The sequence below is a fragment of the Primulina eburnea genome, chromosome 16 (assembly GCF_022965805.1).
Source record: "Primulina eburnea isolate SZY01 chromosome 16, ASM2296580v1, whole genome shotgun sequence".
NCBI lineage: Eukaryota > Viridiplantae > Streptophyta > Magnoliopsida > Lamiales > Gesneriaceae > Primulina > Primulina eburnea.
This window is the reverse complement of record NC_133116.1, coordinates 12,805,747-12,821,628: the sequence shown is the minus strand read 5'-3', so window position 1 is coordinate 12,821,628 and position 15,882 is coordinate 12,805,747. Positions and strand designations below refer to the sequence as shown.

Below are 15,882 nucleotides of genomic sequence, written 5' to 3'. Positions count from 1 at the left end.
AATATCAGTGCATTGATTTAAACCATACCTCTCAGATTTCTTACCTCGGGCTCTCTTGGTTGGAGTGGGATTTTCATCCCGAACAGGTGTGGGTTCAACCTCCTTCTCTTCTCTTCCAACCACACCGAGCCTTGCCTGTTGCTCGATCTATTATTACGCTGCATTTACCGATTGTGCATTTTCTGTTATTCTGTTTACCCTGCATGTGGATTTAACCTGATCATGCATTGCTTCCACATATAATTTATTACAGTGCATGTTGTTTTTATTTCGGTTTTAATATAATGGGTTATTACTCACCCCCTCGGGGGCGGTTATCTTCTGTGTTTGGTTGGTAATCAGGGAAAGATGGCATACGTAGTTCTATTGGGAGATGACTAGTATCAAGAGAGCTCGTATAGAGTGATGCTCTTAGATGGAATGTTGACACTGGTAGAGGAAGTATTTTATGACTGTTCTGGTTTACTAGTGGAGTTGGGGACAGAGCCTGTGATGCTGTCCATCGCAGTGAGAGTCACTTGGACTGCATATGTTCCCATCTGCCTTATGAGAGTAGATATATATTGAACTAAGAATATTATCGTCGAACTATAGATAGGCTCGAAGTATTTGTTATGTAATATTATTCGAGCACTAATCTATAATATGATATGCATCTAAAATAATATATGATGATGTATTTTGCTATGACAGAAATATATATATATATATATATATATATATATATATATGAAGTTAGTAAACAATGTGTTAATTGTGGTGTCTCGGCTAATAATTATATTTTTATAATATAATACTAAGTATCTTTGGAAACAAAACTTTTATTTGAGCTCGCGTCGTCGTATATATAAAAAAACATTTTCCGCTGTAGAGTTAAAACAGTAATTAAATTAACTAATGCATGATAATTACTGGTGGAAGTCGAGGGACCCACACCTAGTGGTATCAGAGCAATAAACTGAGAAATTGCTCAAAGTATCGGAGCATAGCTAGAGATGCTTCCATAGGATTATGGTCACCTGAGAGTTACGCCAAACTTAATTAATTGCCTATTTGATCCTATATTTTTATGTGTGTGGATTTATATAGTACATTGATACTATTTATTTGTGTATATATTTGTTTATTTTGGCCTTTATAGATGGCTACAAGAGGACGAGGAAGTTGACGTGGTCGTGGTAATTCCAGGATACATATAGAAACTCCTATGACAGAAGAAAATCCAGTAGAGCAAGTTGTTGATCAATTTGTACAAATCACGATGGATGAGATTGTTTCAAGATTCCAAAAATTGCGTCCCACAAGATTCTTTGGTACTGAGGATGCTGAAAAATCCGAATAATGGCTTAACGATATTGAGTACCTGTTCAGTTTAATGGAGTATACTGATAATCAAAAGTATAAGCTTGCATTATACCAACTGAAGGATCGTGCGAGAGATTGGTGAGAAGCCGCCAAGATGGGACTTGATGAACAAGGAATCGAGGTAAGTTGGACTTTCTACAAAACTCAATTCACTGAACAATTTTCTCCATCGTCTTACTATACCGAAAAACAGAATGAGTTCAACAGCCTATGACAAGGGAATATGTCGGTAGCTGAATATGCCTCTAATTTTACTGGCAATGCTAAAATACGCACCACATGTAGCAGCAAACCCAAAGGCAAAATATAATCGTTTCGTGAATGGAATAAACAACAACATTTATACGTATGTGGTGTCTGGACTACCTACTGGATTTGCGGAGGAAGTCGAAAGAGCAAAAAATGCAGAAGTTGGGCTTAAGAGGGGAAGCGCTTCGTTTGTTCCTAAAGGTAACATATTAACCACTCAACAAAATTTGAAAGCTAAAGGAAAGATGTTTAAGAAATCTGGATCAGTTTCTTCTAGTTCTACTGGTTATCGTCAACAGGGTGAATCGCAAATAACTACTTATTCTGGTCCCTACTGTAACCGTTGTGGAGGTAGGAATTTTAGTGAAACTCGGAAACCTCTTGGAGTATGACGGTTTTCACATCAACAAAGTGGTGAGAAGCTCACAAGCATTAACAACACGATGTCTTGGATGCATGTTGAGAAAAAAATTTGGTAGAATTGCTTGATCTGGATACCAATGGTGTAATGCAAACCTAGAAAGACGCTAGGAATCAATCCACATTAATGTAATGAAAGTGAAGGACCTACGACAATGACGAAATGGCCTAAATAATCGACACTGAAAAGAATCGAGTATTCCAAATTCAATTAACATTTTATTTTTGCATTTCTAGACTAATTTGTTTCCTTAGATATAGATAATCCTATTATGGGATTTATTCAACATAAATTGGGAACTTATCTATAAGATATACTATTGGGTAGAGTATATATATATATATATATATATATATATATATATATATATATATGGGGATTGAATATTGAGAAGGAAGCGAAGAAAAGACAGAAGAAGAAGGGATTGCGGATTCTGGTGCTTCGCTGGACTTAATCAAATTCAGTATTAGAGATTTACTCGTGGTGTTCAAGCGATCGACTCATCACGTGTTGCTGTTTGATGTCAACAACACTCGAATAATAATACTAACGCAGACTGTTGATTGTTCGAGTGTTTTTGTTTGGTTTTTTAGCAATTCATGTTTTGGTTTATGCATCCTTGTTTTAGTAGTAATTTATTTTGATGTTATTTAAATCCTTGGCGTGTCAAGAAATCGGATTCTGATATTTTCACTAGTATTGTTTGGTGTAAACAGATTACATATTTTCTAGTGAATTTTTTCCATGAGGCATTGCACAAGTAGTCGTACTTGTGCATGATTCAATTATGGTCTCTGCTTAGTTATTGCAATTATACCTGTTTATTAACAATTAATTTCCACTGCAGTGTTATGTGCTGGTGTTGACAACACCTTAGCACAACACCAAATTCTTATATATACATTACTGAATATTTCCTGTGAGTTTATGAGTTACAACACTTTCAAGTGGTATCAGAGCTAATGCTTGATACACAAATTGATTGATCCTGGTCGTCTGCTGTCTTTACAGGATATAAACTAATAGCTTGATGGATCCATTAGCGTCTAGCACTGGTTTTAGACCACCAGTCTTGGATGGTTCAAATTATGCTCTCTGGAAAGTCAAGATGAGGATGCACATAAAATCTATCAATGAAATTGCATGGCCATGGGTCTTAGATGGTTGGTCTCCACCAAGGATAGTTGATGATGATGGAGATAGTAGAAGTAAGCCAAAGAATTCTTGGTCCAATGATGAAGTCCAAACCTCGAACTTTAACTCAAACTCGCTCAATGCTATATTCACCTCTGTTGTTGTCAACATGTTCAACCTCATCACCGACTACATCTCTGCCAAAGAAGCATGAGATATTCTCCAAAAGCACTGCGAAGGGTCTGAAAGTGTTCGCAGAACCAAACTCAGGATGTTAACCTCCAAATTTGAAAGCTTAAGAATGGAGGAAAATGAGACTATTGTAAAATATGATCGAAGATTACGTGACAATGCAAATGAGGTTTTTAGTCTCCGTGATCCTATGTCAAACGAAAGGCTGGTTAGCAAGGTCTTGAAATCCCTTCCTGAATGCTTCAATATCAAATTTTGTGCTATTGACGAGTTCAAGGACACTTCTACACTTAACCTGGAAGACTTGATCAGCTCACTCCGAACATTTGAAATGAATGTGGACATAGAGAAAAGAAACAAAGGGAAGGCCATTGCTTTACAAACCAATGATGACTCCATCAACAGTCTAATTCTAGCGGCAAATGAATTTGATCTTGGTGAGGAGTCAATCTCCTTGATTACTAAGATGTTTGGTGACTACTTGAAACGAATTAGAGACAAAAAGAAAATTGTGCCAACACCAAAACCTTCTTTTGTTCCTTTTGAAAGGAATAAAATGTCTGCACCTATTCAAGGGAATTTTAGATCAAGGAATGAAGCTTTGGGCCGACCAGAGGTAAAGAAACTTGATTCAGTCCAATGTCAAGAATGCTCTGGATTTGGTCATTATGCAAATGAGTGTGCAAACCGCCTTCATTGAAATAAAAACATGGTAGTCACCTTAAGTGACAAGGACACTGAAGAAGATCATGATTCTAAGGAAGGAGACGATTGTACCTCCCTTTCTTCCATCCAGATAGATATGTATAAACTGCAGGTCAATCCTTTTGGTGTTGCCGCTGGTGTTGCAACACCAGGCCTCAACACTAAGTCAATATCACTATGTCTTAATGCTAAATCGCTGGAAAATTCAGATCTTGATAAAATCCAGGGATATGACCAAGAAAAACTTACTGTGGAAACTATCTAGATGATGTACGAAGAACTCTATAATGATTGGCTCAAACGAAATGAGACAAACTCCATACTCTCAAAAGAAAACACTGATTTGAAGAGCAACTTGTCTCGTCTTGAAGTCTTGTTGAGTAGGAAGGACCTTTAACTATGTAAATTCAAGGATGATCTTGAAAAAGCATCAAAAACACTTGCTAAATTCAACTCAAGCGCATCAAAACTTGACACAATGCTGACTATGGGAAAGGACAGCAGATCTGGTCTTGGTTATGTGGAAAGTATGTATGAACATGGTGAGCCGTCTAACTCCAGTTCAAGGACCACAGTATTTGTGAAGGGTGTTGAAGACTATACTGACCCCTTAACAGAAAATCCACCTATGAAGACTATGCAAAGCTCAAGGCTGGTCTCTGAACAAAAGCTGAAAAACATCCAGTTCATCTTCCCCACCCTCAAGCTCATTCTTCAACAAATGTGTCACAAGTCAAGAAACCTGCTTCAACATCAAACTCCAAGCCAAGAAAGCGTCATTTCATGTGTCACTATTGCCATAACATTGGGCACATCAAACCCTTCTGCTACAAACTCAGAAATGACTACCTCAGGTGGCTTTCAAATCGAGAGTTGCATAAGGTGTTGTCCAACAGCACGTCCAACACCGTAGTCAAAAGATCTTCCACTAAGAGAATTTGGGTACCAAAAACTATTACACAATGCAATGTCATTTATACCTCGCTAAAACCTAACATTGCAGTTGCATGGTACTTTGAAAGTGGGTGTTCTCGTCACATGACTGATTCTGAAGAACACCTCATTGGTTATCTTGAAGTAAAAAGTGGACATGTAACCTATTGAGGTGGTGCCAAAGGGAGAATTATAGGCAAAGGAACCTTGAATGTTGACGAGCTTCCCATACTTCACAATGTCCTACATGTTGAAGGACTTAATCTGAGCTTAATAAGCATAAATCAACTTTGTGATGATGATTTACATGTTAGGTTCAACAAAAATAATTGTGAAGTCTTTAATGATGCAAATGTTTGTGTTATGTCAAGAACTCGGACTGCTGACAATTGCTATCTTGTGGGAGAAGGTGATGATTGGCGAAGTGCCAAGTTAAGCAATTTGGATCTTTGGCATCAAAAACTGGGTCATGTGAGCTTCAAGACCCTGAAGAATCTGTGTAAGTTTGAAGCTGTGAGAGTTATGCCTAATTTGTGTTCAGATAATGCATATGTCTGTGGACATTGTCAGAAAGGAAAACAAACCCTTGTTACGCACCCGGTGTTGCAACACTTTGAGACAACAAGGTGTCTTGAACTCTTGCACATGGATCTAATAGGTCCAATGGAAGTTGAGAGTTTGGGTGGTAAGAAATACTCATTTGTTTGTGTTGATGATTTTTCTCGTTTCACTTGGGTAAGTTTCCTTAGAGAAAAATATGATACTTTTGATGTCTCTAAAAAGTTTCATGCCAGGATAACTAATTTGTGTGATATGAGGGTGGTTAAAATAAGAACTGTACATGGAAAGGAGTTTCAGAATTCATATTTCACGTCCCTATGCGAAAAAAAAAAAGAATCACTCATGAATTTTCAGCCCCTAAAACTCCCCAACAAAATAGAATAACAGAAATGAAGAATCGAACCCTTCGAGAAATGGCTCGGGTCATGCTAAGTTCTAAAAAAGTGACAAGATGTTTTCGGGCCGAAACTTTGAATACTGCATGTCACATTTCCAACCGTGTATTTTTAAGGAGTGGATCTACCATGACATCCTATGAAATCATGATGGAAAGAAAACCAAACCTTAAATACTTTCATATCTTTAGTTGTGTTTGTTATGCCCTAAATGATCGTGATCATCTTGCCAAATTTGACTCCAAAAGTGATAAATGTCTATTTCTCGAATATTTAGTGAATATTAGGGCTTACAACGTTTTTAATTTGAGAACTAGAACAACTATTGAGTCAATTAATGTGGTGTTTGATGATTGTGCATATCTGACAGGGAAATATAAAGAGGATGATACTGAAGGACTACTGGATACAAGTGAGCCATTGACCAATAACGGTGTTGAGACTGGTGTTGAGTCCAATGAGGCAACACCAGGCACAACACCACCTCTGAACAAAACAAAAGCCATGGAAATGAAGATGTCGATGATGATGATGTGATCATTAATAGCGGGAAAGATATTCCCAGCAAAATTCAGAAGAATCACCCATCATCACAAATTATTGGTGAAATACATGAAGATATGCAAACGAGAAAAAAGGAGAATGTTGACTACCGAAAGATTATCGGATTATTATGCATGAGCTCCACATTTTCCCAGGTAAGTCACTCATGCTTTGTGTCTCTAATTGGACCCAAAAATATTGATGATGCACTAAAAAATGAATTTTGGGTCAATGAGATGCATGAAGAAAATAATAGGTTTTCAAAAATAAAACATACGAATCTGGTAACATTATTCGAAATGAAGCTCGGTTGGTAGCTCAAGGTTACACGCAGGTTGAGGGGTGGATTTTGATGAAACCTTTGCTCCTGTAACCTGAATTGAGTCTGCCCGACTATTGCTTGCCATAGCATGTTACATGCACATGAAGTTGTATCAAATGGACGTAAAAAGTGCTTTTCTAAATGGAATTTTAAAGAGGAAGCATATGTGAGTCAACCAAAATGATTTGAAGATCTACATCACATAGACCACGTTTACAAATTGAAGAAGACTCTATATGGACTGAAATATGCTCCACGAGCATAGTATGGTAGGTTGACAGAATACTTGATCAATTTAGGCTTTAAACGAGATGAGGTTGATAAAATCATTTTTATTCAAAAGCTGAAACATGATATTTTGATTTGCCAACTTCATCACAAAAGCTGGTTGATAATTTTGTTAAATACATGTCATCATAATTTGAAATGAGAATGGTAGGAGAGTTGAATTTCTTCCTTGGATTGCAAGTTAAACAATTGCATGATGGTATATTTCTGTGTCAATCCCAGAATGAATCTGATCAAAAAGTTCTCAAATGATAATTCTAAGCATATGAAAACTCTCATAGGGTCAAGTGAAAAACTGTCTAAAGACGATGTTGCCGACGATGCTGACAACACAATGTACCGCAGCATCATTGGTTGTCTTTTGTACTTAACTTGAAACGTATGCTTATTCGTTTTCTTAGAAAGTACTTGAATTTTTTTTAAAAAAAACTCTAAAATTTCGGCCATTACATGTACATATACATAAAAATACTTTTGCACCATTTTAAACATCCAAATAGTATTTGAAAATCTAAAGGAAATAGTAAAAACATGAAAACATCAAATGTTTTGCCAAACCTGAAAAGCAATAAGTATGAAAAGTATCATCCTCTCAAAAATCTCTCAAAAGCACAAGTAAATAGTCGTAAAATCTTTAACATAAAATCATAAACTTAAGTGCGGAAAATAGAAGTGTTGGTCCTCAGGTTATGTGCACCGACAGCCTAGCAAAGTCACCCATTAAGACCTCCAACATCATAATTATTAATATCATCTGCATCATACAGACCTAGTGAGTCTAAAGAATCAACACATCATATTCTTGATAACAGATAATACGTATAAAACCACAAGCAACAGTAAAAAATATTCGTACTTAAAATAAAAATTTTATGATCATGCATAAACTTTAAACATAAACATTTTCTTGAACATTTTCATATCAACATATTCATATTCGTATTCGTATCAACATATTCATATTCATATTCATGGTCATGTTTTGTTGAATTCAGATGGTGATTGTGACTCGTATTCTTGATCGTATTGGGCGATGGATCCATCTACATAAAACCACAGTACTGGGCGGTGGAGACATCAACAACAATCTCACCGGTCAAATGAGTCCATAGCCAACGTATTCGTATTCGTATCACGTATTCGTACTCGTATTCGTATCAATGGAAACACGATCGTCGGGATCCCACTGGACCATAACCCTCACGATATTTCCCACATGTCATCGTATTAGTCATAATCCCTTCACGTCCTTCAACATGTCGTATTCCCATCACTTAATAAAAACAAGCATAATGTCATTTTATTTTGAAACCAACCCTACAACATGTCTTTTAAATGTTCACGTTATATCATAAAATCCATAAATATTTTAGAATGAACATATCCATGAACATTTAAAATAATCATACTAACACATAAAACAGCATTTAAGGCTCTGTCGTGCCGTTTTCTAATTTTAGGTGTAAAAAGACTGTTTTACCTCTCGGCGTAAATTCTCACGTTTTTTACTTTTTCTTGATTTCATTGACTCTAACATGTCCCAAATAATTATTTAAACCTAAATTAAATTTCCCAAAATTGTATTTATCTTGAATACTAGACTTTTTAAACAATTCGTAATTAGACGTTTTGACGGCGTTTTAATCCCGAAAAATCACAAACTTTAATATAAAATTCCTAAATTTAAAACTTAGTCTTTTTATATTATTTTATCCCTTGTGAACCACAACTCGACCCACGCGAACCGTATTTCGATTTATTTTAATTCTAAAAACCCTAACTTGACCCTTGAAAGTTCACACCGAGCCATCTTTCGATTTTCTCGGGCCACCCTCAAACAATGTCAAACCAAACCCTGACCAGCCCCTTAGGACACCCTCTTGAACCCTTGGAACCCACGTACCAAGCCCTAGACTCGAACCGAAGCTCCCCAACCACACACCTAAGCTGGCTGAGAACTCTAAGTGCATGATCCTTACATTTTTGGTGCCTAGGACCCTAGCCGACCGAGCCAACCCTTAACCATAATGTTTTGCACTCACCTAGGACCCTAAGGTCACACCCTAGACCAGCCCAAAGTCCCCGGACCGAGCCACTTAACCCTGCGCAAGATCTGAACCCTATGCACAATACTTCTCATCTCTCGTGTAAGAGTCCTAGAAAGCTAAGACTCCTTCCCCAGCCCATGACTCGAGTCCTAGCACGACTAGGGCTCTACCCCTGACCCTTCAAGAACCCTAGCTAAGCCCTGACCCAAGCCAAGACCCAACCAAGCCCCTATGCCTCAACACCAAAACATATTATCGTTTTTTGCCCAAGGTTGGTTCAAGCTTATGTTCGATTATTTCCAGTGTGTTGTGTGCGGGTTTTAGGACTCCAAACTCACGTGAAAATAAGCTTGATCTATTCCTATATCATGGCAGCCCTTAATCAATTTAAAAAAACATGATTTTGGTAATCAAATCTATGCTTGAAGTTTCATGATATGTGCAAAAACGAAAATACTCAAAAGTGTCACTTGTTTTTCATATTTTTCATGCACAAAAATATACTATGGTGTGATGATGTTTTGAAGGAAATATTATGTGTTCCTTTGTGTATTTAACGCACGAATTCTCGTTGACGACTGCGAAGAACTGCGGCAAGACCTTGGCTTGAACTTTTTTCCCTTGAGCTTGTTCAAATTTCTCCCTCAACTTGGCGTGTGTGTGTGTGTCGTGAATATGGTGTGAATTCTCAGAAAAGTGGGCGTGTGTTATGGTGTAGGGTTTGGGGTAATTTACATATTTTATACTAATTAATTCCTTGATTAAGCTTAAGCCCATTAAGCCCCCAAATTAGGCCCACTAGTGCTTGATTAAGAATTAATTAAAATATTATATTAATTTTTTAAAAAATAAGTTTGTGAATTTATTAGCCGGTTTGAAAAAACGTTTGTATTTTTTGTTGAAAAACCAACACCGATAAAATTTACGTCCCGACGTATAAAATCACCTCAAAATTCCTTATTTTCAAAACTATGAAAAAACCATCAATCATATTTTAATCAATTAAAAATAATTATTTAATAAAAAAATTTGACATTTTTCAGCCATCGGTCTTCGTTCCTCGATCGCAACTTGAATATCCCTTAAAAATACAATTTTTATGCATAATGACGATTAAGTCCTATTTAACATATAATCATGCATGTCACATAATCAATTAAGCATTTAAATCAGTTAATTACTCATTTTTCATATTCCCTAGATTTGCATGTAGTTGGATTATGTCGTCTTAATTTTGGACCTTACAATTCCTCTCCCTTAAATAAAATTTTGTCCTCGAAATTAGAACTTACCGAATAATTCTGGATAGCAATTCTTCAAGTCCCTCTAGGTTTCCCAAGTAGCTTCTTTTTCCAAGTGATTCAACCACTTGACCTTGACCATCGAAATTACTTTGTTTCGCAGTCTCCTTTCTTGTCTTGCTAAGCTTTGGACGGGTCTTTCTTCATATGTCATATTTGGAGTCAATTGTAGAGGTTCATAATTTAGCACATGTGATGGGTTCGACATGTACTTCCGCAGCGTCGAAATATGGAACACATTGTGACTGCATATAGCATTGGTGGCAATGCCACTCTATAAGCTAGTGTCCCAATCATCTCCAAAATTTCAAACAGACCAATAAATCTTGGACTAAGCTTTTCTTTCTTGTCAAAGCGCATAACACCCTTCATAAGTGCTATTTTCACAAATACATGGTTTCCTACTGCAAACTCTAAGTCACTTTGTCTCTTGTCATCGTAACTCTTTTGTCGGCTTTGTGCAGTCTTCATTATATCATGAATTTTGACTACAAGCTCGGCAGTCTCTTCAATCACATCTGGACCAATCTCTCTGCTTTCACCAATCTCGTTCCAATGAATAGGAGATCTACATTTTCTTCCATAAAGTGCCTCAAAAAGAGCCATCCCGATTGATGATTGATAGCTATTATTGTAAGTGAACTCCACTAGAGGTAATTTTGGTTCCCAACTGCCTTGGAAATCAATAACACAAGCTCGCAGTAGATCTTCCAAAATTTGTATACTCTTTCAGACTGACCATCGGTTTGAGGATAGAACGCGGTACTGAACAATAACTTGGTCCCCGTCGCTACATGCAGACTCTTCCAAAAAGATGACGTAAATCTCGGATCTATATCAGAAAAAATAGACATAGAATCCCATGCAGACGAAGTATCTCTCGAATTTATAACTCTGCATACTGAATCATGGTGAAGGTCGTCTTAATAGGTAGAAAATGCGATGATTTCGTAATACGATCAACTAGCGCCCACATAACATTAATGACACGACCTCGATTTTTTTTTATTTATTTATAATCTTAAATCATAAACTCTAAATTACTGAATAAAATAATTTAACATAATCATGAATCATAATAATTTATCAATTTAAATCTCAAGAGCATGAATTAAAATCCTAACTCATCGGCTAACCAAAATTCCTAAATCGACATTCGAATAGATCGGCTAAAAATAAAAATAAAGCATAAAAATATCTCTAATAAAAATCATTATCAAAATCTTTATATCATAAATCTATCTAGCTAGTGCGGAAACATAAAGGCCCTCGGGTGTGTACTGCTGCACTCGATCGACTCAATCATCACCGCCTCCAAAATCATCAAATCCTGTATCATACAAACCTAGTGAGTCTAAAGACTCAACACGTTCTAAACATGGATAACAAATAATACATATACATACACATACCTTTAAAAATCATATTTTTATTTAAAATAATCTTTTAAACATAAATAAACCATTAAAAATAATTTAAGCATATTTAAATCATAAATAGTAAAAATCATTTTAAAATAACTTTAAGCATAAATAAATCACTTTAAAAATAGCTTTAATCATCATCATAAATCATATATCATAAAAATCATTTTTATCATAAGCTTTCAATCATCTATCATTTGGTGAAGTTTGATCTTTGAAAGTGACTAGCTTTTATCCTTTGGTCGACTGCAGTCTTAGCTCCACATGGCCCATGGGGGTGTGCACTAGGCTCCACCATGGAAATACGATCGTTGAGGCTCCCTCGGGGGCCTTCTCCCATAGACGGGCTCCCTCTGGGGCCTTTTCCCATAAATGGGCTCCCTCTGGGGCCTTCTCCCGTAAATGGGCTCCCTCTGGGGCTTTTTCCTCTCACGACATTCCCACAAAATTGTAAGTTCACCGTCCTCAACATAAACGGATCCCCCACAAATCATATATCATATATCATATCTTTTGTCACAGTCAATTCACATCCCTCAAAATATTTTTCTTTTTCTTTAAACAGCATAAAATACGACAGCTTTCCAAAAATAGCATTTTAGACAGTATAAATTGCACAACTTTACCATAAATCGTAAAAATACATATTATCATCAAAATCATCGTAATAAATCATAAAATATCATTTTACATGCATTATAATCCTTCGGGACGCTGCCAAGCGTTTTATTATTTTCCTAAGTGTAAAAAGACTGTTTTGCCCCTAGACGTAAAAATTATCAAATTTATCTTTTTCTCACTTTTAATGACATGGGATTATCCTAAATAATTATTTAAGCTTACATGAATTTTATCATATTTTTATTTGGCTTAAATCGATGACTTTTAATTGAATCTTTAAATAAGACTTATTAACGCGTTTTAATCCCGAATTAAACCAAACCTTAATATAAAATTCTCAAATTGAAAACTTAGGCTTTTAATAATTATTTAAGCTTAAATATAATTTTTCATAATTTTATAAAGCCTTAAACTAGGCGTTTCAAATAATTCGTTAATTAACGTTTCGTGCGGCGATTAAATTCCGAATAAATCCAAAACTCGTTATTTTGATCCCAAATTTTAAACATAGCATTTTTAATATTTATTCTACCCTTCCAAGTCATGAGCCACACCCATGGACCCTTAGATTCAATTTTTGTTCTTTAATTTTCGAAATTGACCCCTTACCGAACCACCCGAGCCATCTCCCAATTTACTCGAGCCACTCCCAAGCCGCCTCGAGCCAAACCCGAGCCAACCCACCTAGGAACCCTACTGACCAAGCCCAGCCCCTAGAACATGACCCTAAGTCGCTTAAACACTGCTGCAAACTGAAGCACAAACATGCGCACATGCTGCCTCTCGCCCAAGGACACCTATTGGCACTAGGGCTCTTCCAGCCGAGCCACAACCGAACCCACACGACCCTCACCATCCCTAGATCATTCCCAGACCCAGCCCATACCCTGGAAACCCAAGCACGAAGCACATGAATCAGAGAACACCAGCTGCGCGTCACCTTGGAGCTTCCCTCGCGTTCTCTCGTTTGGCTCGAGCCACAGCGCACCCAGCCGCTCCAGACCCTTGCCCGACCCCTGCCCATCACCCTATGACCCTGATGAACCACCTAGCTTGCCCCCAGACCGAGCCGAAAGCCTCTCTTCTTCCCTGAACTGCTTTTGGGCGTGAATATGGGAGGAGTCCCACTTCGGGTGGACTCCTTTCCCCAAGCCTTAAACTTGAACCCTAGCCACCCTAGGACCCTACCTAGACTTCGAACCTGACCCTGGACAAGCCTCCAACCAGCCCTGGCCAGCCCCCAAGCCCCATGCAAAATGGACGAGACACTTGAACCACACAAGCACATAAAACACAAAAACTCACGGCCCCTTTATTGGTAAAATCCTACGGTTCTTTTTGTTATTAATTCACGTGGTTCCAACTTGATATTCCCTTCAATTTTATCATGTTTTGATCATGTTCCAATCATATATCATCCTACCTTGGCAGCGCATCGTTGGATTAAAAATCTTTTTTCATAAAAACGTATAAACGTCGTATAAACGTTCTATCGTAAAAATTATCGAATACCTATTTTTTTCATGCATAAACAATTAAATCAAGCATATTATGATTTGTATGATGTTAAAAGAAGTTTAGAGAACGTGCCTTTGCGTTTATAACGCTCGAATATACGATCTTCGGCGAGGGTGCGACGTTAGAAGACCGGACGACAAGAACTCCTAGCCTTTTTCTCCCCAAAAATTCGAAATTCTTGGTGTGTGCTTGTGGGCGATTCACGGCTGATTGTGCAAGGAATTGTGGTGTTTTCAAAACCTAAATCACTTATTTATAATTAATTAACAAGTTAAAGGTTTGGGCTTGTATGATTAAGGGTAATTGGGCCTTCTTTAAATCATTAAATTGAGCCCAATAACACTTAATTAATTAAAACATAAAAGTTTATAAAATTACTTTCTCAAAAATAATATTTTTGATATTTTAAAACTCCTTATTTTCCCAAAACCGGCTTCCCGGGAAAAATCGAGCTCGATTCGTAAAATAATTCGAACTCCAATATTTTTAAGAAAATTAAATCATTTTTAAATCATATTAGGAAGCCTTGCCACTATTTAAATAAAAATACATATTCTTGTCTTGGTCGTCCTCGGTCTCCTTTTCCCTGCCTATTATCGAATATTCGGGTAAAATCCTTAATTTCATGAAAACATGTCACATAATCATTTAATCATGCAATCTCATATTTAATCATATAATAAATACCATCCTAGTATCTAAAACCAATTAAATAAAATAATTAAGCAATTAAAATAATTTTGCATGCATGTGGTTTACGTGGACTGATTTTTCGGGCGTTACAATTAATCCCTTAACAGTCTTTGACAATCCCACCACAAAGTCCATTGTGATATTTTCCCATTTCCACTCGGGAATAGGAAGTGACTTAAGCTTTCTCCCTGGACTTTGATGTTCTGCTTTAACTTGTTGACATGTCAAACACTCGGATACAAATCTCAGAATATCTCTCTTCATGCCTGGCCACCAATATAACAACTACAAGTCTTTGTACATTTTCGTGCTTCCCGGATGAATGGAATAAGGTGTGTCATGAGCTTCCTTAATAATAAGATCTCTCAAATAGTCGTAACTAGGAACCCATAACCAATCTAGATAACGAACTATATCATCCACCTCTGAATATAATTTTCGGCCCTTGGCTTCATCTCTTGGTCTCCACTTTTGTAATTGCTCATCAGTAGACTGCCCATCACGAATCCTATCCCTCAAAGTCGACTGTAATGATAATGTGGCAAAATTAGGGGCCTCACCTCTAGCATAAACTGTAAGCTCAAACCGCTGAATCTCGGACTGCAACGGTCTTTGGAGTGATAGATGAGTGATAAATGCTGCTTTTCTACTCAATGCGTCTGCCACAACATTAGCTTTTCCCGGATGGTAGCTAATATCACAATCATAGTCCGTTACTAATTCAAGCCATCTACGCTGTCTCATTTTCAATTCCTTTTGGGTGAAGAAGTATTTCAGACTTTTATGGTCGGTGAATATTTTGCACTTCTCCCCATAAAGGTAATATCTCCAAAATAATCAATGCAAAAACTATTGCCGCAAGCTCAAGATCATGAGTAGGGTAGTTTTTCTCGTGAATTTTCAACTGTTTAGACGCATAGGCTATGACTCGATCATTTTCATCAGAACTGCGCCCAAACCAAGTTTAGAAGCGTCGGTATATAAAACATACTCCCCTTGCCCCGACGGCATAGATAACACCGGTGCTTAAATCAATGCTTGATTTAGCTTATCAAAACTGTCTTGACACTCGGGTCCCCAAATGAACTTTGCATTCTTCTTAGTCAAGGTACTGCAATAGATGAGAATCCCTTGATGAACTTGCGATAATAGCCAGCTAGTCCCAAGAA

At 37.0% G+C, this 15,882-nt stretch overlaps 2 protein-coding genes across 2 annotated transcripts; both read right to left on the bottom strand.

The window, feature by feature from the left end:
• Positions 1 to 10,482: 10,482 nt before the first annotated feature.
• LOC140816045 (uncharacterized) lies at positions 10,483 to 11,063 on the bottom strand. The gene is made up of 2 exons (XM_073175111.1): positions 10,870 to 11,063; positions 10,483 to 10,702 (listed from the first exon to the last, which is right to left on the bottom strand). Exons 1-2 carry the CDS (start codon positions 11,061 to 11,063, stop codon positions 10,483 to 10,485), a joined length of 414 nt encoding a protein of 137 aa, XP_073031212.1.
• Positions 11,064 to 14,998: 3,935 nt separating this feature from the next.
• Positions 14,999 to 15,457, bottom strand: LOC140816044 (uncharacterized). The gene has a single exon (XM_073175110.1). It carries the CDS (start codon positions 15,455 to 15,457, stop codon positions 14,999 to 15,001), a length of 459 nt encoding a protein of 152 aa, XP_073031211.1.
• Between the last annotated feature and the right edge of the window lie 425 nt (positions 15,458 to 15,882).